Below are 24,578 nucleotides of genomic sequence, written 5' to 3'. Positions count from 1 at the left end.
CGTCCACCTATAGAACTAAGGCCCACTCCCATTAAAAATACTCGTTAACAACTTTAATTTGATTCCCATATCGTAGAAACACATTCTAGAGTCACCCCTGGTCCACCTTTATGGCGATATCTCGAAAAGGCGTCCACCTATAGAACTAAGGCCCACTCCAATTAAAAATACTCGTTAACACCTTTAATTTGATTCCCATATCACCCCTGCTCCACCTTTATGGCGATATCTCGAAAAGGCGTCGACCTATAGAACTAAGACCCACTCCCAATAAAAATACTCGTTAACGCCTTTCATTTGATTCCCATATCGTACAAACAAATTCTATATTCACCCCTGTTCCACCTTTATGGTGATATCTCAAAAAGGCGTCCGCCTATAGAGCTAAGACCCACTCCTTTTTAAAATACTCATTAACGCCTTTCATTTGATTCCCATATCGTACAAACAAATTCTAGGATCACCCCTGGTCCACCTTTATGGCGATATCTCGAAAAGGCGTCGACCTATAGAACTAAGGCCCGCTACCTCTTAAAATACTCATTAACGCTTTTCATTTGATTCCCATATCGTACATGCACATTCTAGAGTCACCCCTGGTCCACCTTTATGGCGATATCCCGAAATGGCGTCCACCTATAGAACTAAGGCCCACTCCCATTAAAAATACTCGTTAACAACTTTAGTTTGATTCCCATATCGTAGAAACACATTCTAGAGTCACCCATGGTTCACCTTTATGGCGATATCTCGAAAAGGCGTCCACCTATAGAACTAAGGCACACTCCAATTAAAAATACTCGTTAACACCTTTCATTTGATACCCATATCGTACAATCAAAGCCTAGAGTCACCGCTGGTCCACCTTTATGGCGGTATCTCGAAAAGGCGTCGACCTATAGAACTAAGGCCCAATACCTTTTAAAATACTCGTTAAAACCTTTCATTTGATACCCATATCGTACAAACAAATTCTAGGATCACCCCTGGTCCACCTTTATGGCGATATCTCGAAAAGGCGTCGACCTATAGAACTAAGGCCCACTACCTTTTAAAATACTCATTAACGCCTTTCATTTGATTCCCATATCGTACATGCACATTCTAGAGTCACCCCTGGTCCACATTTATGGCGATATCCCGAAATGGCGTCCACCTATAGAACTAAGGCCCACTCCCATTAAAAATACTCGTTAACAACTTTAATTTGATTCCCATATCGTAGAAACACATTCTAGAGTCACCCCTGGTCCACCTTTATGGCGATATCTCGAAAAGGCGTCCACCTATAGAACTAAGGCCCACTCCAATTAAAAATACTCGTTAACACCTTTAATTTGATTCCCATATCGTACAAACACATTCTAGAGTCACCCCTGGTCCACCTTTATGGAGATATCTCGAAAAGGCGTCCACCTATAGAACTAAGGCCCACTCCAATTAAAAATACTCGTTAACACCTTTCATTTGATACCCATATCGTACAATCAAATTCTAGAGTCACCCATGGTCCACCTTTATGGAGATATCTCGAAAAGGCGTCCACCTATAGAACTAAGACCCACTCCTTTTTAAAATACTCATTAACACCTTTCATTGGATTCCCATATTGTACAAACATATTCTAGAGTCACCCATGGTCCACCTTTATGGCGATATCTCGAAAAGGCGTCGACTTATAGAACTAAGGGCCACTACCTTTTAAAATACTCATTAACGCCTTTCATTTGATTCCCATATCGTACAAACACATTCTAGAGTCATCCCTGGTCTACCTTTATGGAGATATCTCGAAAAGGCGTCCACCTATAGAACTAAGACCCACTCCCTTTTAAAATACTCATTAACACCTTTCATTGGATTCCCATATTGTACAAACATATTCTAGAGTCACCCATGGTCCACCTTTATGGCGATATCTCGAAAAGGCGTCGACTTATAGAACTAAGGGCCACTACCTTTTAAAATACTCATTAACGCCTTTCATTTGATTCCCATATCGTACAAACACATTCTAGAGTCATCCCTGGTCCACCTTTATGGAGATATCCCGAAAAGGCCTCCACCTATAGAACTAAGACCCACTCCTTTTTAAAATACTCATTAACGCCTTTCATTGGATTCCCATATTGTAAAAACATATTCTAGAGTCACCCATGGTCCACCTTTATGGCGATATCTCGAAAAGGCGTCGACCTATAGAACTAAGGGCCACTTCCTTTTAAAATACTCATTAACGCCTTTCATTTGATTCCCATATCGTACAAACACATTCTAGAGTCACCCCTGGTCCACCTTTATGGCGATATACCGAAATGGCGTCCACCTATAGAACTAAGGCCCACTCCCTTTTAAAATACTCTTTAATACCTTCCACTCATTGACACCTTTCATTTGATACCCATGCCATACAAACACATTCCAGGGTTACCCTAAGTTTATTTTCCTACGTGGTGATTTTCCCTTATTTTGACTCCAAAGCTCTCAGCTGAGTATGTAATGTTCGGTTACACCAGAACTTAGCCTTCCTTACTTGTTTTAGTTAATAATTTACATATTTACCTTACTATACTTACCTATGCTGCCGTTCATAGCAAAAAGGAAGTAGTCACTTAATGCCTTTTGGGAATTTTGATGCCAATAAGTTTCTGCGATTATAATTTACTCATTAGCTAAATAAACACAGACAAAATTTAATAAAAATCTAAAATTTTCGAGCAAAAATTCACTTCTGGGTTTTAGATAAGCCTGAAACATCATGAGTTATGGACCCAAGACCAGATTAGGGCAGACGGTGTCTAAGACGAGATGATCAGCTTTCGGCAACAATGGGGCGGACGATTGCGGGAGAAGCCGGAAAACTGAAGGCGGCCAAAGGTCGTAGTAGGTGACCGACCAACAGCGACTCTGAAGTTACAGAGCACGTACCAATAGCGGACAATAACGGTTGGATTTTGAAGACCAGTGTTTAACTATTAGCTGTGGCCGTTTATCCAAAGATAGTTGTCGGTGTTAGATACCGTTCAGTGGGGTGGTAGTATTTAAAAAACAACTGCGAAGACACAGGTTATTGCTGGTTTACACGCTAGACATCACCGAAAGATGCCTTGCCGTGTAGGATAAGGCGGCAAGCCCTCTCACTAAACCAGACGGATTTGTGGACTGAAAGAGTGGGGAACCTATAGGCGCAGCAGTAGACCCTATCGCTCACATATCCGTGTAGTTTTGGGCGCAGGTGAAGTTGTGTGGAGGGTCTTGATGTTGATGGCACTCAAGGAAGCATCCGCGTGGTTCTCTGTGTGTACTCTTGATGTCAACTCAATTAGACCTTCTAGTACAAACTTTCACAGTGTATAGTAGGATTCCTCCCATAATTTATGTACGATGTGAACATTGGTTGCGGGGTAGACATTGATTTTTTCATCGGCCACGATGTTAAATCATAGAAGAAGTCCGAGTCGATAAATACCTCGAAAAATGGGCTTGTCCAGAATGTAGTTGGTTTCGTTTGAGTTCACCGTTTTTACAAATGTACCATGGTTTATTTGTGCGCCTTAATTTTACGAATTGATTATATAGCTATGGATGTACATATTAGGGGGACTCATGTAACCGTATAAATGCCTTATAAAGTGTGTAAACGTATAAATTTATCTAGTGCGTAAACGAACTGACAATTCTGTACGAAAAATCATTTACACAATTTGTATAAATTTACGCGCATATTTCATTGTGTAAACGCGGTAAACTCAAAGGAATGCAACCTTGCAGACATTACAGCAGGCATTTTCATCAGAAATCTCCAACATCAGCAAGTAAAGGCGCTTTAGTTTTGATTTTTCACTTAATCTTAGCATTTTTTAATTTGTATAACAATCAAAAAAAATTTGTTTGGCAATAATACAGCTGATAAACAATCAAGTTTATCAAGAGTATTACTAGGTGCGTTCATATAACAGCGTGTGTAAATTGATATAATCTTGCACCTTATAAGTTTATATGCTTTCATGAGTCCCCCTATTGTGACGAATATTAGCATCAGTAAGCTTAGTCAATAAACGCACAACAAAAACAAGTAAGGAAAGCTAAGTTCGGGTGTAACCGAACATTACATACTCAGTTGAGAGCTGTGGAGGCAAAGTAAGGGAAATCACAATGTTGTAAAAGGAACCTAGGGTAACCCTGGAATTTGTTTGTATGACATGTGTATCAAATGGAAGGTATTAAAGAGTATTTTAAGAGGAAGTGGGCCATAGATCTATAGATGGACGCCATTTAGGGATATCGCCATAAAGGAGGACCAGGCCTGACTCGAGAATTTGTTTGTACGATATGGGTATCAAATGAAATGTGTTAATGAGTATTTTAAAAGGGCGTGGGTCTTAGTTCTATAGGTGGACGCCTTTTCGAGATATCGCCATAAACGTGGACCAGGGGTGACTCTAGAATTTGTTTGTACTATATGGGTATCAAATGAAAGGTGTTAATGAGTATTTTAGAAGGGAGTGGGCCTTAGTTCTATAGGTGGACGCCTTTTCGGAATATCGTTATAAAAGTGGACCTGGGTTGACTCTAGAATGCGTTTGTACAATATGGGTGTCAAACGAAACGTGTAATAAGTGTTTTAAAAGGGAGTGGGCCTTTGTTCTATGGGTGGACGCCTTTTCGGGATATCGCCATAAACGTGGACCAGGGGTGACTCTAGAATGCGTTTGTACAATATGGGTATCAAATGAAAGGTGCTAATGAGTATTTTAAAAGGGAGTGGGCCTTAGTTCTATAGGTGGACGCCTTTTCGAGATATCTCCATAAAGGTGGACCAGGGGTGACTCTAGAATTTGTTTGTACGATATGGGTATCAAATGAAAGTCGTTAATGAGTATTTTAAAAGGGCGTGGGTCTTAGTTCTATAGGTGGACGCCTTTTCGAGATATCGCCATAAAGGTGGACCAGGGGTGACACTAGAATTTGTTTGTACGATATGGGTATCAAATGAAAGGTGTTAATGAGTATTTTAAAAGGGCGTGGGTCTTAGTTCTATAGGTGGACGCCTTTTCGAGATATCTCCATAAAGGTAGACCAGGGGTGACTCTAGAATTTGTTTGTACGATATGGGTATCAAATGAAAGGTGTTAATGAGTATTTTAAAAGGGAGTGGGCCTTAGTTCTATAGGTGGATGCCTTTTCGAAATATCGCCATAAAGGTGGGCCAGGGGTGACTCTAGAATTTTTTTGTACGATATGGGTATCAAATGAAAGGTGTTAATGAATATTTTAAAAAGGCGTGGGCCTTAGTTCTATATGTGGACGCCTTTTCGAGATATCGACATAAAGGTGGACCAGGGGTGACTCTAGAATTTATTTGTACGATATGGGTATCAAATGAAAGGTGTTAATGAGTATTTTAAAAAGGAGTGGGCCTTAGTTCTATATGTGGACGCCTTTTCGAGATATCGCCATAAAGGTGGACCAGGGGTGACTCTAGAATTTGTTTGTACGATATGGGTATCAAATGAAAGGTGTTAATGAGTATTTTAAAAGAGAGTGGGCCTTAGTTCTATAGGTGGATGCCTTTTCGAAATATCGCCATAAAGGTGGGCCAGGGGTGACTCTAGAGTTTTTGTGTACGATATGGGTATCAAATGAAAGGTGTTAATGAGTATTTTAAAAGGGTGTGGGCCTTAGTTCTATAGGTGGACGCCTTTTCGAGATATCGCCATAAAGGTGGACCAGGGGTGACTCTAGAATTTGTTTGTACGATATGGGTATCAAATGAAAGGTGTTAATGAGTATTTTAAAAGGGCGCGGGCCTTAGTTCTATAGGTGGACGCCCTTTCGAGATATCGACATAAAGGTGGACCAGGGGTGACTCTAGAATTTGTTTCTACGATATGGGTATCAAATGAAAGGTGTTAAAGAGTAAGGGAGTGGGCCTTAGTTCTATAGGTGGATGCCTTTTCGAGATATCGCCATAAAGGTGGGCCAGGGGTGACTCTAGAATTTTTTGTACGATATGGGTATCAAATGAAAGGTGTTAATGACTATTTTAAAAAGGCGTGGGCCTTAGTTCTATATGTGGACGCCTTTTCGAGATATCGACATAAAGGTGGACCAGGGGTGACTCTAGAATTTATTTGTACGATATGGGTATCAAATGAAAGGTGTTTATGAGTATTTTAAAAAGGAGTGGGCCTTAGTTCTATAATGTGGACGCCTTTTCGAGATATCGCCATAAACGTGGACCAGGGGTGACTCTAGAATGTGTTTGTACGATATGGATATCAAATTAAAGGTATTGATAAGGGTTTTAAAAGGAAGTGGCCCTTAGTTGTATATGTCAAGGCGTTTTCGAGATATCGACCAAAATGTGGACCAGGGTGATCCAGAACATCATCTGTCGGGTACCGCTAATTTATTTATATATGTAATACCACGTACAGTATTCCTTCCAAGATTCCAAGGGCTTTTGATTTCGCCCTGCAAAACTTTTTCATTTTCTTCTACTTAATATGGTAGGTCTCACACCCATTTTACCAAGTTTTTTTCTAAAGTTATATTTTGCGTCAATAGACCAATACAATTACCATGTTTCATCCCTTTTTTCGTATTTGGTATATAATTATGGCATTTTTTTTATTTTTCGTAATTTTCGATGTCGAAAAAGTGGGCGTGGTCATAGTCGGATTTCGGCCATTTTTTACACCAATACAAAGTGAGTTCAGATAAGTACCTGAACTGAGTTTAGTAAAGATATATCGATTTTTGCTCAAGTTATCGTGTTAACGGCCGAGCGGAAGGACAGACGGTCGACTATGTATAAAAACTGGGCGTGGCTTCAACCGATTTCGCCATTTTTCACAGAAAACAGTTATCGTCCTAGAAGCTAAGCCTCTACCAAATTTCACAAGGATTGGTTAATTTTTGTTCGACTTATGGCATTAAAAGCATCCTAGACAAATTAAATGAAAAAGGGCGGAGCCACGCCCATTTTGAAAATTTCTTTTATTTTTGTATTTTGTTGCACCATATCATTACTGGAGTTGAATGTTGGCATAATTTACATATATGCTGTAAAGATATTAACTTTTCTTTTAAAATTTGAATTTAAAAAACATTTTTTTTAAAAAGTGGGCGTGGTCGTTTTCCGATTTTGCTAATTTTTATTAAGCAGACATAAAGTAATAAGAGTAACGTTCCTACCAAATTTCATCATGATATCTTCAACGACTGCCAAATTACAGCTTGCAAAACATCTAAATTACCTTCATTTAAAAGTGGGCGGTGCCACGCCCATTGTCCAAAATTTTACTAGTTTTCTATTCTGCGTCATAAGCTCAACCAAGTTTCATCGCTTAATGCGTATTTGGTAATGAAATTTTCGATATCGAAAAAGTGGGCGTGGTTGTTGTCCGATATCGTTCATTTTAAATAGCGATCTGAGATGAGTGCCCAGGAACCTGCATACCAAATTTCATCAAGATACCTCAAAATTTACTCAAGTTATCGTGTTAACGGACAGACGGACGGACGGACGGACGGACATGGCTCAATCGAATTTTTTTTCGAAACTGATGATTTTGATATATGGAAGCCTATATCTATCTCGATTCCTTTATACCTGTACAACCAACCGTTATGCAATCAAAGTTAATATACTCTGTGTGCTCTGCTCAACTGAGTATAATAAAGCAAGCTGCCACTCTTGTACGTAAACAAATTAATCATCATTTACACACATACCTACAAGGCGACGGAGAGATACTCACAAACACATGTAATCATCAGCCGAAGTAGTACCCACACATACACACGCATATAGCTACAAACTACTAACGAAAAATATACATATATATGGCTGGTAACCAAGCATGAAGTTCGCGAATTTACTAGACCATAGGAAAAATTTGAACGAGGAAACCGAGAGTATAAAAGCAGCCTAAGCTGAAGCATAACTAATCAGTTTTGATTTAATCACGCTATTGGTTGTGAAGTATAAGTGTTATTATGAAGTACTCTCAAAGTAATCTTAATAAAGTCAGTTTGCAATACTAAATATTGGTGTTATTTATTCAACCGTTCAGCGATACGAACGTTAGCAGAAGGTCTCAAATAAGCGGAATTTCCCTAAATTCGTTACGATATATATGCATGGTTTTATGTATGTGTTAGGCACCCAATGAGCATTGTGTTACAAATCGTTTTGCCAATGCGCATTGTTCATTTTCAGTCCAGTGATGTGCTGGACAATTCTTAAAATACTCCATATAGGTGCAACCAAGCATCATTCCTGAGAATGGACTGCATCCACGCCTAAACGCAGCAGCACCGCCAAGTGGAATTTTCTGGAGAATTTTTATCTTTTCATGAACCACTGGTTCACAAGAGTGATACGCATTCATCATGGTGTCAACATAGACGGTGTCATTGCTGTGTTTGGACTGTAATTGTGTTTGTATTGATTCGAAGTTAAGCTTCTCCGGTTCTTCCATATATTTCAGTTGTTTGAGAATACACTCAGCGAAGCACTGAAAAGAAATAATGTTTGTTGAATTTATATGTTCGTTGTATTTCTATTAGGATGTCCATTATTCTCCAAGTGACCTTTTTTCGTTTCAGTAAACGAGCTCTAGTACTAGTGTGGTAAAAACAATTTTCGTTTTTAGGACCTACAGTTCACGTAACTACTTTTTGGTATTAAAAGAACCAACATGGAAATAATGGACACCCTAATGATCATATTTAGTATGGTGACGTCTGGGATAATATCATACATATCTAGGTTGTCAGTTCGAGAACCCTCTATCTAAAAATTTGTTTGAAGGAAACTTTATTCGAGAATTTTTTCTTGAAACTCGTTATTCAGGTTTGATTTAACCCAAATACGCCCATCAGTAGCACTTTTCAAAGTACTTTGTAGTTATATTTGGTAACAATTACGATGAAGAGATATTGTTCTTATGGATTTCCAAAAATCTTTGGGAAAAAACAAGTAAGAAAATCTAAGTTGGGGTGAAACCGAACATTCCGTACCCAGCTGTGCACTTGAAACGCTGTTGTTGTTTGCTTTGTGTGGTTAATAGTGTTATAAGGCTGTGCAATAAATAATACATAAGTATATGGTTCTATTCTGAACTCATTTTCGTTCAAAAGAAGCAAAAAGGATACAGAGGCTCCCACTAATAAACTTGACCGGGTTAAATGCAGTTTAACAGTTGGACTATGAAACAAATGTTAATGCCAAATTTCTTTCGGATTGGGAGATTTTTGTTCGACTAATGGCATTAAAAGTATTTTGGAAAGAGTAACAAAATTTGTTTAAGTTTTGTTCTTGGCTCAACCATACCGCTATTGAGGTTGAATACCACTTAAATGTAGTTAAATTACTTACTTACTTACTTAATTGGCGCTTAACCGTCTAAATGGTTCTGGCCGTCCAACAAGGCGCGCCAGTCACTCCTTCGCTCCGCCAACCGGCGCCAATTGGTCACACCAAGGGAGTTTAAATCGTTTTCCACCTGGTCCTTCCAACGGAGTGGGGGCCGCCCTCTACCTCTGCCGGAACATGACCTAGCCAGCGCAGCCGCTTCGTTTTAATTCGCTGGACTATGTGGATGTCTGCGTATAGTTCGTACAGCTCATCATTAAATCTTCTTCGGTACTCGCGATCGCCAACGCGTAGAGGTCCATAAATCTTTTCTCTCGAACACTCCCAAAGCCGCTTCATCTGCTGTTGTCATGGTCCATGCTTCTGCCCCATATAGCAGTACGCGTACGATAAGTGACTTGTAGAGTATTTTCGTTCGCTGAGAGATTACTTTACTTTTCAATTGCCTACCTAGTCCAAAGTAGCATTTATTGGCAAGATTGATTCTTCGCTGGATTTCAGTGCTGATGTTGTTGCTTGTGTTGATGCTGGTTCCCAAATAAACGTAGTCTTTTACTATTTCGAAATTATGGCTGCCAACAGTGGCGCGTATGCGCTGACTCTTTGCTCGATGACAGCAGGTACTTCGTTTTGTCCTCATTCACCATCAAACCCATATTTACCGCTTCTTTTTCCAGTTTGGGGTAAGCAGAACTAACAGCGCGGGTGTTTACGCCGATGATATCAATGTCATCTTCGCTCTATCTGTCGCTTTTATAGAATATTGATCCAGTGCAGTTAAGTTTTGCAGCTAGTATAATTTTCTCCAACATCTAATTAAAGAAATCGCACGGTAGGGGGTCACCCTGTGTGAAACCTCGTTTAGTTTCGAACGGCTCGGAGAGGTCCTTCCCAATTTTGACTGAGCTGATGGCACTACTCAACGTCATTTTGCACAGCCGTATAAGTTTTGCGGGGAAACCAAATTCAGAAATAGGGGCATATAGACATCTCCTTTTCGTGCTGTCGACGGCGGCTTTAAAATCGACGAAGAGGTGATGTGTGGCGATTCTCTTTTCACGGGTTTTTGGGATTTTGCGCATTGTGAAAATCTGGTCGATGGTAGATTTACCAGGTCTGAAGCCGCACTGGTAAGGTCCAATCAGCCGGTTCACGATGGGCTTCATAATACACTTGAAAGGACCTTATATGCGATATTTAGAAGGCTGATTGCACGATAGCTGGTGCATTTTACAGTATCCCTTGTGGACTGGGCAAAGAACACTTAGATTCCAATTGTCGGGCATGCACTCTTCCGCCCATATTTTGCGAAGAAGCTGCTGCATGCGCCTTACCAACTCCTCCCCGCCGCACTTGAATAGCTCCGCAGGCAGTCCATCAGCGCCCACGGCCTTGTTGTTTTTCAATGTGGTTATTGCTGTTTTAACTTCGTCATAATCGGGAGGGGGGAAATATATTCCATCATCATCGATTGCTGGATCGGGTTAGTCATCTCTGCGCGGTGAATCGCTGCCTCCATTTAGGAGAACAGAGAAGTGTTCCCTCCATAATCTAAGCACTCTCTGCACATCAGTTACAAGGTCGCCGTTTTCGTTCCTACAGGAGTTTGCCCCGGTCTTAAAACCTTCCGTATGTCGCCGTATTTTTGGTAAAATTTTCAGGCGTTATTCCTGGTGGCTAGAAGCTCAAGCTCCTCGCACTCACGCCTTTCTGCTTCTGCTTTTTTCTTCTTGAAAAGGCGTCTCGCTTCCCGTTCAACTCACGATAGCGTTCACACACTCTTGTTGCGCTCGCTTTTAACGTAGCCCTGTAGGCAGCGTCTTTTCTTTCGGTTGCAACGCGGCATTCTTCATCGTACCAGTTGTTTTTTCTTGGCCGCAGGAAACCAATTTTTTCCTCGGCGGCAGTACGAAGTACACCGGAGATATGCTCCCACTGCTCCTGTATTTCTTCAGGCTGAGTTGTGCTCTCAGAGAGCAGGTGGGAGAGTCGAGTTGCGAAATCATTGGCACTCTGTTGTGATTGAAGCTTTTCGACGTCTAGCTTTCGTTGTGTTTTTGTTCCTAGGTTTTAGCCGCGCTGAGGCGGGTGCGTATTTTGGCTGCAATGAGATAATGGTCCGAGTTGATGTTGGGTCCTCGGATCGTGCGCACATCTAAAACACTGGAGGTATGCCGTCCATCTATCACAACGTGATCGATCTGATTGCGAGTATTTCGATCAGGAGACAGCCATGTAGCTTGCTGTATCTTTTTATGCATGAACCTCGTGCTGGATATGACCATGTTTCGAACCTCGACAAAGTCAATCAGCCTTAGTCCGTTAGGAGAAGTTTCATTGTGTAGAGCCAAAAACACCTTCATTGCCCACCCTGGCGTTTAAGTCGCCAAGCACGACTTTTATGTCATGACGGGGGCAGCGCTCGTATGTGCGTTCTAATTGTTCATAAAACGTGTCTTTCATCTCGTCGTCTTTCTCCTCTGTCGGCGCATGGGCGCAAATGAATGATATATTAAAAAATTTTGCTTTTATTCGGATAGTGGCGAGAAGCTCGTCCACAGGCGGGAACGCCAGAACTTGGCGACAAAGTCTCTCTCCCACCACGAATCCGACGCCGAAACTGCGCATATTCGTATGGCCACTCCAATAGATGTCACAAATGTAGTTAAATACCATAGAGTTATTGCAAACTGTGTTAAGGTTAGACCTATAGGAAAAGTGGGCGTGATATTTAACCGATTTTGATTATCTTCTCTCAGTCTAAATAATTTGCCAGGATAGTGTCTCTGCCAAATTTCAATGTAATATCTTTAACGGCTTTTGATTTACGGCTTGTTAAACTTCCAAATTTTCTTCTAAATGTGTGTGGTTCCACGCCCATATTCCAAAATTTTTTGGGAATTTAAGTTTTGCGTCAAAAGCCAATCCACCTACCAATTTTCATTAGCTTAGCGGTATTTGATTTTGAGTTATATCACGTTTCTAAATATTCGATATCGAAAAAGTGGGCGTGGTTATCGTACTAATCTAGTGACGATATCTCAATATTTGCTCAAGTTATTGTGTTAATGGACGGACAGATGGACGGAGATGGCATGATCAATTTTTTTTTCGATACTGACGATTTTGATATATGGAAGTCTATATCAACATATCTCGATTCATTTATACCTGTACAACCAACTGTTATCCAATCAAAGTTATAATACCCTGTGTACAAGTACAGCTGAGTATAATAAAAATCTTTCGGGCATAGCCTATTGTCAACCGGTTTCAGAAAATTTATCAGAGGAATTTAAAAAGCAGTTATTCTGCAGTTTATGTTGGACATTTGTTTTTTGAAAGCATAACTGTTGATCAATCGTTGAGTGATACCGTCCTGAAGTCACTACACTTTCTCGATGTGTTTATTCGCTTTTCTGTAAGTTCTTTAACATTTTAAAGTATTGGTTATGAATAGAATTTTTTCTCCTAATATTATGGTGAAGCGTAAGATTAAATAATCAGGAAATAATTTTACTTAAAATTTGGCAGTTGGTTCAACTTGCCGAACAAATTTTCCATTCCTCAACAGACGGAAACATGTTTGCAAAGTATCAACGAAAATAGTGTTCCCTGAAAACGCACATTTACCCATAAAGTTCTATTTCTCCGGGATGACTATCTGTAATTCTCATTTGTTAATAACTGTAAAAGTAGCAGAAAATCGTTGGGTGTTTAGAAAACGGTATCCATTTGAAATTTTTTTTAAAAAGTGGGTGCGTTCGCCATCCGATTTTGCTAATTTTTATTTAGCGCACATATAGGAATAGGAGTAACACTCTTGCCAAATTTCATCATGATGTCTTCAACGACTGCCAAATTACGGCTTGCAAAACTTTTAGATTACCTTCTTTCAAAAGTGGGCGGTGCTACGCCCATTGCCCAAAATTTTACTAGTTTTCTATTGTACGTCATAAGGTCAACCCACCTACCAAGTTTCATCGCTTTATCCGTCTTTGGTAATGAATTTTCGAAATTTTCGATATCGAAAAAGTGGGCGTGGTTATAGTCCGATTTCGTTCATTTTAAATAGCAATCTGAGATGAGTGCCCTGGAACCTACATACCAAATTTCATCAAGATACCTCAAAATTTACTGAAGTTATCGTGTTTACGGACGGACGGACAGACGGAGGACGGACGGACATGGCTAAATAAATTTCTTTTTTCGCCCAGATCATTTTGATATATAGAAGTCTATATCTATCTCGATTAGATTATGCCGTTACGGATTACCGTTATGCGAACAAAGTTAATATACTCTGTGATCTCTGCTCGGCTGAGTATAAAATTGCCCTATTTGGAACTTGTGATGAACACCTTATCTCAGCTCAAAATACATACTATTAAATTTATAATGAGATGTAACGTTTCTGAGAAAAGGCGCTGCTCATCCAAACTCTGAGATTGTTCAATATTGCGTTTTGAAAAAAATGTGCTGAGGTTTTTTAAATAAAATTCTGGTGTAAAGTATTTTCAGAATGTTTTCTGAGGTAAGGCGTTCTCGAAACCACAGCCAAGATAGGACGATCTTCTCAGCATACAATATGGATTTTCTTACAGTAGCAGTCTCCATTGTTGGTGGGGCATTATTGCCTTGGTCCATCATACCCATACGTTGAGCACAAGATTCTATGGACTGATCACGACCGCCATTTTTACAGCAAAGAGTTGGATCCTGTAGGTTGTAAAAGGATAAAAGAAGCATGCATTAGAACAATAAATATTTGTTTTTCATTAACCTTATACGGCAAAATTGGTTTAGTGATTTGGGTATATAGGTATAAAAAATTTTACTTTGTCACATCTGTTTCGATTTTACCGTTAAATCACTACAAGACATTTTCGCCTGCGATTGAGCTTATAAAAAAAGGAAAAATTATTTTCTTAAGCAAAATTGGGCGAAAACTGCAAAAAAATTTTTTAGATGCAAGAACCATGGCGTAATAACCAGGTGAAATAAGTCAATTGTCTCGCTCTAAATTCTTCTTTTTTCTGTCACTCGGCTATCTGAAAATTTTTCAACAATATTGTCTCCGAACAAGTGTAGTTTTTTGCATTTTTGAGGAGTAAAATATTCCACTTTTAGAACTTTTTTCACATTAACTATTAGGTGAATATCGATGGACCTTTACGGATTTAATTAAAGAGATTCATCATTTGGGTAGCTTTGGTGTTGGCTTCCATAAGTAACGCCGTGCTGAACTATTGCATCCATATTGTTGGTGTTTCCATTTTATATGTATGTTTAATTTGTTCCCAAAAAAATTTAAACAAGTCTTTGGTAAAACAAACTATTTGTATTCACGCCATATCCCCTGTCCAGCGCTACCGGAGATTTCCGAGGAATGTTTTTGCCATTCCTACAACGAGAACACAAAAAATTTCGTATTATATCTTATTTATGTAAAAAAATCAGACCACTAAGATAAGAGAAATGTTATAGTTATGGATTGTAATTTAGAATACATGAATCAGGCTCGCTTCGGATCAGCATCTTCTACTAGTATATCCCCTGACATATTTTAGTAAATAATAACTTGATGGAATTAACAATTGATCTTTAGGGATGGAAGCACATTTAGAAGTATGACGATTACTTCCAAGTGTGACTGTAAAACTCTTCATAGATCTCGAAACCCATTTAAATGCCGCAAAGTCAGAAAAGTTCAACTAAATAATGGATAACACCTCTCCCTTTTATGTCCGCGTTTTTAATGAAAGTTTCAACTACATTTGAAGTTAAGGTTAGTTTACTTTGGACGCATCAATTGAATTTTACTGCTCATCACAGCTTAAGTGGCCGAATTGAATTTTTTATTTTTATTCGATGCTAAAAGTAATTTAAACTCGCACTGGTCATATGTATCCCCTTTTGCGTTGGCATTAGGTGGCATTGGTATGTTGAAAAAAAAAAAAACAGTTTCTGTAATGGCTTTCGTAGCAAGGTATTTATTTTTCTACTCCAATTTGATCTAAGCGGGTGGAAATTTTACCCTTTTCTGACCGTTTAAAATACATCCCTACCGTTTCAGACAGCGTACATCTTCTGTCTTTTTTTATTTACTTCACCTGGTGATTCCACCATGGCAGGAACATTCTCTGCAGAGTGGATTACACGTCAAGTCGAATTCAGTACCAGGTGTTGTTAACCCAACAGCTGATTGCTTCTTCTTGATTATTTTCCATACAGTGCCTTGTACTTTAATATGTCAGTTAATCGAAATCAATTAAGTTTTTCTTTTGACTTGACATTTTTCTGCACGGCGAATTGGTTCGCCTTGATTACATGTTCAAATGATTGCGCTCTTTTTATTTCAAAAAAGTCCCCGGTGGACCATTTTCAATCCGATATTTTACTGTCATGGAACCAAAATAAAGGTACAAAAGCGCCGCAGCACAATCGTTTATTCAACATTTTTATTAAACATTTAGTCAAGGCGAATCTATACCAGGTGGCGGCAAAGCGAATAAAATCAATTCGGCGTGCAGAAGAATGTCTGGTACTGAATTCGCCTTGCATTAGTTGTGTGAATTCCTATTTCTTTACTGATAGATAGAAATGGTGTATTGTAGGCTTCACATTTATGCATCAAGCCAAATCAAAATTTGTTGCAGTATCCTACTAAGGATGTGCCTAAAAATAGAAAAAAAATTATTTATATTTTATTCAGTTCTTTTGACCTGCTTTGAAAGCTAAAAACTTGAACCTGTTTTTTTTAATGTAACATCTACAAAAGAATGCTCTAATGGATTATGGTCTAAGCTTTATTTATGCATTTAACATATCAATATTCAACCCATAAATTTAACTTGCCTACATATTAAAATAAACATTTTTAAATTCCCCGTTTGCTAAGATTTCTTCATTCAAATAGCCTTGAAAGTGCCTGGCCCTTTTTCATAGAACTTCACTGAAATCAAAATTTTGATTTCATACTCTTGGTAGGTCGTAGATTTAAAACGCGTCTTTCGACCACTAGTTAGCTAAATAAACCAATAAATATGATAGAGAAATATCTTAATGTAGACAAAGCTATATTCGGCACTGATTAATATATTAGGGAAAATTTTAGAATAGCACTCCCCGAGTTCGGGGTAAAACTTGGTATCAAATGAAAGAGGGAGCTGTTCCGATCACAAATATATATATTTTAAAGTGCGCAAACTTATAATTTAAAAGTTATTTGTTGTTAAAATTTGCAAATTTAGCAAATTTCTATAGCACATTAAATTACAATTTACACATTTTTCAAAACCTTAATCCACATACATATCTATATAAATTGGCAACGATAAACTTAAATTGCATTTTTGTATATTCCACGTTTCATTTTTGCATTGGTTTTACTTATTATAAATGTTTTTATTAATTCAATCGCGCTTTTGTAGCAACATGCACATTTATATATTTTATTGATGACATTACAAAGCTGTGCTGCCACATAAACAAAAAAAAAAAAAAACAAGTAAGGAAGGCTAAGTTCGGGTGTAACCGAACATTACATACTCAGTTGAGAGCTGTGGAGACAAAGTAAGGGAAAATCACCATGTTGTAAAAAGAACCTAGGGTAATCCTGGAATGTGTTTGTATGACATGTGTATCAAATGAAAGGTATTAATGAGTATTTTAAAAGGGCGTGGGCCTAAGTTCTATAGATGGACGCCTTTTCGAGATATCGCCATAAAGATGGACCAGGGGTGACTCTAGAATTTGTTTGTTCGATATGAGTATCAAATGAAAGGTGTTAATGAGTATTTTAAAAGGGCATGGGCCTTAGTTCTATAGGTGGACGCCTTTTCGAGATATCGACATAATGGTGGGCCAGGGGTGACCCTAGAATTTGTTTGTACAATATGGGTATCAAATGAAAGGTGTTAATGAGTATTTTAAAAGGGAGTGGGCCTTAGTTCTATAGGTGGATGCCTTTTCGAGATATCGCCATAAAGGTGGGCCAGGGGTGACTCTAGAATGCGTTTGTACAATATGGGTATCAAATGAAAGGTGTTAATGAGTATTTTAAAAGGACATGGGCCTTAGTTCTATAGGTGGACGCCTTTTCGAGATATCGACATAAAGGTGGACCAGGGGTGACTCTAGAATGCGTTTGTACAATATGGGTATCAAATGAAAGGTGTTAATGAGTATTTTAAAAGGGAGTGGATGCCTTTTCGAAATATCGACATAAAGGTGGGACAGGGGTGACTCTAGAATTTGTTTGTACAATATGGGTATCAAATGAAAGGTGTTAATGAGTATTTTAAAAGGGAGTGGGCCCTAGTTCTATAGGTGGATGCCTTTTCGAGATATCGCCATAAAGGTGGGCCAGGGGTGACTCTAGAATTTGTTTGTACAATATGGGTATCAAATGAAAGGTGTTAATGAGTATTTTAAAAGGGAGTGGGCCTTAGTTCTATAGGTGGATGCCTTTTCGAGATATCGCCATAAAGGTGGGCCAGGGGTGACTCTAGAATGCGTTTGTGCAATATGGGTATCAAATGAAAGGTGTTAATGAGTATTTTAAAAGGGAGTGGATGCCTTTTCGAGATATCGACATAAAGGTGGGCCAGGGGTGACTCTAGAATTTGTTTGTACAATATGGGTATCAAATGAAAGGTGTTAATGAGTATTTTAAACAGGAGTGGGCCTTAGTTCTATATGTGGACGCCTTTTCGAGATATCGCCATAAACGTGGACAAAGGGTGACTCTAGAATGTGTTTGTACGATATGGGTACCAAATTAAAGGTATTAACGAGGGTTTTAAAAGGGAGTGGCCCTTAGTTCTATTGTTGGACGCCTTTTCGAGATATCGACCAAAATGTGGACCAGGGTGATCCAGAACATCATCTGTCGGGTACCGCTAATTTATTTATATTTATTTATTTATTTATTTATTTGTTTGTTAAAGTCAACACAGACACAAAGCGGTCGACTACTGAATATAAGATACAATACATATAATAAGGAAAGAAAACATAAGCGTAAAAAACAAAATTTAAAGTAAAAACTTAAATAATAAACAATCAAACTAATTAAGTTAAATTTCAATTAATACATAAATCAAATCAAAAATAAAGATTAGTTAAAATTAATATTGAAATAAAATTGACATCTTATTTAAAAATCTTTAAAAATATCATGCCAGACGTGAGAGTATTTCCTTACGGATAGCAGAAATCGAATACTCAAAACTAATGCAGTTGTACAATTCGTTATAGCGCGAGCACCAATTGCGAAGAGGGCTATATTTGGCAAAATTACGCCGTAGAATGGGTAAATGAAAGAGTACATAGTGTCTTGTAGTTCTCGCAGGAACGGAAAAATTCAGTCTGCTTACAAGGTCAGTGGAGTCTATCTCACCGATAATCAGTTTATGAAGGAACATTACCCCGAGTAATGTTCTTCTATTCTCTAAAGTTGTCAAACTAATGAGAAGAAGTCTATTTCTATAAGGTGGAAGATGTTGATTTGATTCCCAGTTAAGACCGCGTAAAGCGAAGATATGAAACTGCTTCTGTGCCGATCAATCCGATCTATATGATTTTTATACCCCGGGGACCAATTACAGGAGCAATACTCAAGTATTGGGCGAACCAAAGATGTGTAAAGGGTCTTGGTTAAATAAGTATCATCAAATTCTTTAGCCCATCTTTTAATAAATCCGAGTACACCCGATGCCTTGTTTACAATAGATGAAATATGCATTTTAAAGCTCAATTTCGCATCAAAAAGAACACCTAGGTCACATATTTCAGATATACGCTCCAAGGGAGCACCATCTAGCATATAGGTAATTAAAACTGGGTTGACTCTGTGAAATGTCATTAGTTTACATTTGCAGCAGTTCAAAACTAGTAGATTTACTGTACACCATAATTGAAATGAGTCCAAATCGGCCTGAAGTAAATCCAAACGGGAAGAGTCATATATGTAATACCACGAAAAGTATTCCTTCCAAGATTCCAAGGGCTTTTGATTTCGCCCTGCAAAACTTTTTCATTTTCTTCTACTTAATATGGTAGGTGTCACACCTATTTTACCAAGTTTTTTTCTAAAGTTATATTTTGCGTCAATAGACCAATACAATTACCATGTTTCATCCCTTTTTTCGTATTTGGTATATAATTATGGCATTTTTTTCATTTTTCGTAATTTTCGATATCGAAAAAATGGGCGTGGTCATAGTCGGATTTCGGCCGTTTTTTACACCAATACAAAGTGAGTTCAGATAAGTACGTGAACTGAGTGTAGTAAAGATATATCGATTTTTGCTCAAGGTATCGTGTTAACGGCCGAGCGGAAGGACAGACGGTCGACTGTGTATAAAAACTGGGCGTGTCTTCAACCGATTTCGCCCTTTTTCACAGAAAACAGTTATCATCCTAGAATCTAAGCCTCTACCAAATTTCACAAGGAATGATACATTTTTGTTCGACTTATGGCATTAAAAGTATCCTAGACAAATTAAATGAAAAAGGGCGGAGCCACGCCCATTTTGAAATTTTCTTTTATTTTGTATTTTGTTGCAACATATCATTACTGGAGTTGAATGTTGACATAATTTACTTATATACTGTAAAGATATTAACTTTTATTTTAAAATTTGAATTTAAAAATTTTTTTTTTAAAGTGGGCGTGGTCGTTCTCCGACTTTGCTAATTTTTATTAAGCAGAGATATAGTAATAAGAGTAACGTTCCTACTAAATTTCATTATGATATCTTCAACGACTGCCAAATTACAGCTTGCAAAACTTCTATATTACCTTCTTTTAAAAGTGGGCGGTGCCACGCCCATTGTCCAAAATTTTACTAGTTTTATATTCTGCGTCATAAGTTCAACTCACCTACCAAGTTTCATCGCTTAATCCCTATTTGGTAATGAATTATCGCACTTTTTCAATTTTTCGAAATTTTCGATATCGAAAAAGTGGGCGTGGTTATTGTCCGATATCGTTCATTTTAACGATCTGAGAAGAGTGCCCAGGAATTTACATACCAAATTTCGTCAAGATACCTCAAAATTTACTCAAGTTATTGTGTTAACGAGCAGACGGACGAACGGACGGACATGGCTCAATCGAATTTTTTTTCGATACTGATGATTTTGATATATGGAAGTCTATATCTATCTCGATTCCTTTATACCTATCCAATCAAAGTTAGTATACTCTGTGAGCTCTGCTCAACTGAGTATAAAAACAAATATAAATATTACCTTACCACCTTTCAGTTAATAAAGAAAAAGGAAAATATATATTTTTACTACTCATTTTGAAAAGTTGAAACACCTTTCCGCGTAGGCGGCCTTCGGCCGCGCTTATAAAAAATAACCCTGGGCTACGCCATGCCAAGTCTGGATGTGTGGTATAACCGTGGCTACCGCCACGATGATGTCCTTCTGCGTAGTACAACCTTCTGCGCAGTAATTCTGCGTAGAACACCTTTCTGCATAGGCGGCCTTCGGCCGCGCTTATAAAAAATAACCCTGGGCTACGCCATGCCAAGTCCGGGTGTGTGGTATAACCGTGGCGGTAGCCATGCGCACTTTAAAATATATATATTTGTGATCGGGAGAACTCCCTCTTTCATTTGATACCAAGTTAAACCCCGAACTCGGGGGGTGCTAAACTAAATCGCTGCCATATATTTTTTTATGAAACTTCAAAAACTGCATTTATTTGCGCTGAAAAGAACATAACAAATTGTTCCTGGATAGTGATAGAACTTTTAGAAAAAGTATCGATACCGGTACTCATATAAGATACTCGGATAAAAGTATCGATGCTAGTACTCATACTCAGTAAAGGGTATCGAGTATACTCGATCGGAATTTTTACCAAAATCCAAGAAACTTTTTTTAAATGAGCTTAAACGTTTTGAATTTAGAAGAAAACAAGTAGGGAAATTTAAGTTTGGACGAATACGAACATTATAACCCATTTGTGTGCCCTCACAAGTGTTTCAAGGATACTGTTTCAAAATAGAATCCAAGGACATCTTCAATAATCTCATCATTAATGGCATGGCAACTCTAACGCATTTAAGATTTGGTACTAAAACGACCATAAAAACAAAGTTTTCGCTATCACTTTGTGTTTGTCATCCGATTTATAAAATAAACCTTGTACCTACTTTTTGTCTTTCCGCCAAGAGTCATCCTACAATAAAGTCTTTCTAAAAACAATTCGGAGAATCATTTCAGTGGAAGCAAAAGGTTAGTAAAATCATCAACAGATACATTTAAAGAGAAATGCCACGAACATAAAATGATTTAAAATATTATTTATCGACTTATGGAATTAAAAAAAAATTTAGTTAGAAAACAGTTTTTCTAAACGGGGTCGCCCCTTGGTAGCGGTCGCAACCACTCCGAGTGTACTTCTCCTATGAAAAGTTTTCCAGCAAAAATTCATCTGCCTTGCAGATGCCGTTCGGAATTGGCATAAAATATGAAGGTCTCGTCCCCTCAATTTGTAAGGAAAATTAAAAATATCACAACGAAAATTGGAAGAGAAGCTTCAAGTATGTTTTGATCGTATTAAACGTTTTGTGGAAAGGTTAACAAAGTAGAAGGGGATCAGAACGATTTTAATTTTTTTATTTAATTTTTGCACTTTGTACTACCATATTTTCTACTGGAGGTATTGTTACCTACTATACATTTATAGAATGGAAATTTTGTTATTTAAGTTTAACGCGGAGCTTTTGTCGCGTCGTCGAAGATCTCAGTTAAAGCTCAAGTTATGGTGTTAATGGCTGAACTTTGTTGATCTTAAACATATAGATCATCGGCACTTGGTAAAGTATCGAGGAAAAGTACCGATACTTTACTTGGAAAAAAAGCATCGAAATACTCGGGTATTTTTTGGAAAAGTATCGATACTACTCACTCAGTTCTCGTATCATTTCACTGCTCCTAGATGAAAAACTTTATTAATTAAATTTTGAAATTATTATAGGGCCAACAGTACTGTATAGGGCAAGGAAGCGTACACAATTCGAATTTGAAGCATCTAATAAATAAAGTTCTTTTCTTAAGTCCTTCGTTTATGTATATACAAAAATTGCGTACACATCTTTGGTGCTACTGACACTTTTATATGCATTTAGCAACACTTTACCACTTACCACTAACTGTGGTGGCCGCTGACAATCAATTTCCACTGCAAAAAAGCACTGCGAATTCAAGAAATATTTACGTATATCAAGACAAATTGCATTAAAACAACTCTAATCCATTACTCAGTTGTAATGAATTAAACAAAAAAAACTCACTTTGCAATTCATAAATAAAAGCACGCAGGATATAATAAATTTAGATGAAAACATTTTGTATGTAGCAAGAATTAAGTTTATTTATTTGAAGTAATTATTAATGTCTGATGGTCCGAGTTGAGGTACTGACGAATTTCACAAGCTCATATTACAAATAACTGAAATATGGAAATGTACCGTTGCTTTTATAGGTCAAACCGCAGTGTACGGTAAAGCGACAAACCTAAATTTTAAAATTTACTTTCAATTGAAATAAAATTTCTTTTTTTTTTTTTTTTTGAAATGAAACGCTGAAATTTTCAAGCGGCGTAGTGTGTGGAAATATTTAGTTGGAGAATGCAGTCAACTGTGGTACTCTCATGAAATTTATACAAAAAATTAATTAATATTAAAAAACCGAAAACAAATTTTACAACAATGTATAAACAGTGGTGAACGTTTGGCACATGATAATTATCATCATAACATTTTTTTAACGATTTCCATCGTAGTTGTTAATTACAAATTCTTTTAACGTACCTATAATTTGATTATACCCAGTTGTGCAGGAAGATTAAAATGTGGTGTATTTATTATATTTATATTAAGACTAGCTTTACCCGGCGTACGTTGTAACGCCAGAGATCGAATGAATGTAGCGTAATTTTTTCTGTTTTGTTTGTTGATAATTTAGTTTAATGTTCTGTAAATTGAATTGAATTATGTACGCATATTTGGTGAAATTTTCGTTTAAAACATTTTATTATTGTATCTTATTGTAATGCAAGTGGGTACACAATATTTTTGGCCTTCTCGTTCGGTGCAAAGATAAACAAATTTTTTGGCGCTCCAACTCTAGAGCAAGCACATATAGCTGGCCATGAGAAACACATGGACTCTCTAAATTTAATCCTGCAACAGTAAGCGATTGTCCTTCGTTGCTTCGATTACATTCGGCATTAATTTCTTAACGCAGAGTCGGGTTCCATTGCACAATTTTGGTGGGTTTAAATTCCGAAGAAGCATGATTGGTGGTTCTAAAGAGTTTGGAAATTCAATTGGATAATTCACAATTTGATCTTCATCTGTAACTGTGTCGATCGATTTATATTTCGTCACTTCACCAGGTATTTGGTTTTGCATGCGATCATTGATTTTGTTAACATGATAATTTTTGGGAGGTAAGATTGCTCGTTCGCATAGCAAAAAAAAATTTAATTTAAAATTCTTAATTCTGAAACATGAAAAACCTTCGTCTTGATCGAAGGAACCTATAGCCAAAATTTGCTGATGATTGAAGTTTGGGAAATACGTTTCCGTAGCGAACACACACATACACACACACAGAATTTGATATTTATATATATAGATAAGCACTCAAACTTCAGCTAAATAAGGTGTAGGTTGGTTGGTTCCCTCAGCATACAGGTCATGCGGCCAGTGGTCCGTTATTGTACTGAACGATGCATCTCGACCGCCTCCAGGAGTTCCTCTGCCCATACAAGTTCGGTTGCCTTCACGTTGACGTCGATGTTCCTGTGACCAGGTACCAAAATGGGCGAATAAAATTTACTTTGCCGAAAGATGAGGTAGAACTTAGTCAATTTGGTGTCAAGTTTAGGACCCACAAGCTGACACACACACACACACATACGACTTAAAGTAAGGAGGGCTTCAGTTTTCCGTACCAAGAGAGTGGGGAACAATAGAGCGAAGTGATCTGGCTACGACGAATGGATTAGTCTAGGGCGACGATAAAAGAATTTATTTCTATGGTGCGAAGAGGGGTATTTGGCAACTGGCAATATCGGGATGGCAGCAGGTGCGTGGAATGATAGTAGATGGCTGCAGATGAATAACGGAACGAATAACGGCCGTGATAGCAACGGATGAAA

General features: G+C 38.0%; 2 protein-coding genes across 3 annotated transcripts in view; both read right to left on the bottom strand.

The window, feature by feature from the left end:
* The window catches only part of LOC137244667 (uncharacterized), a 588,428-nt gene that overhangs the window by 11,976 nt on the left and 551,874 nt on the right, over positions 1-24,578 (bottom strand). The gene's annotated exons all lie outside the window — the stretch shown is intronic.
* On the bottom strand, positions 8,076-22,872 carry Obp47b (Odorant-binding protein 47b). 2 transcript variants are annotated; one of them, XM_067777807.1, is made up of 4 exons: positions 22,705-22,872; positions 22,558-22,605; positions 13,988-14,104; positions 8,076-8,525 (listed from the first exon to the last, which is right to left on the bottom strand). In XM_067777807.1, exons 1-4 carry the CDS (start codon positions 22,756-22,758, stop codon positions 8,166-8,168), a joined length of 579 nt encoding a protein of 192 aa, XP_067633908.1. In that variant the 5' UTR covers positions 22,759-22,872; the 3' UTR covers positions 8,076-8,165. The 2 variants fall into 2 exon arrangements, with proteins under 2 accessions (XP_067633908.1, XP_067633909.1); XM_067777808.1 differs by lacking the exons at positions 22,558-22,605; positions 22,705-22,872 and adding an exon at positions 16,700-16,828.

This window comes from Eurosta solidaginis, chromosome 3, assembly GCF_040869045.1.
Source record: "Eurosta solidaginis isolate ZX-2024a chromosome 3, ASM4086904v1, whole genome shotgun sequence".
Lineage (NCBI taxonomy): Eukaryota > Metazoa > Arthropoda > Insecta > Diptera > Tephritidae > Eurosta > Eurosta solidaginis.
This window is presented reverse-complemented; position numbering and strand designations above follow the sequence as displayed.

Coding starts and splice junctions, on each gene's coding strand:
- Obp47b (XM_067777807.1), bottom strand. CDS start 22,758: ATGTTTTCATCTAAATTTATTATATCCTGCGTGCTTTTATTTATGAAT. Junction 22,606..22,704: donor TTTTATTTATGAATTGCAAA/GTGAGTTTTTTT, acceptor TTGAATTCGCAG/TGCTTTTTTGCAGTGGAAAT. Junction 14,105..22,557: donor AGCGGCCACCACAGTTAGTG/GTAAGTGGTAAA, acceptor TACAACCTACAG/GATCCAACTCTTTGCTGTAA.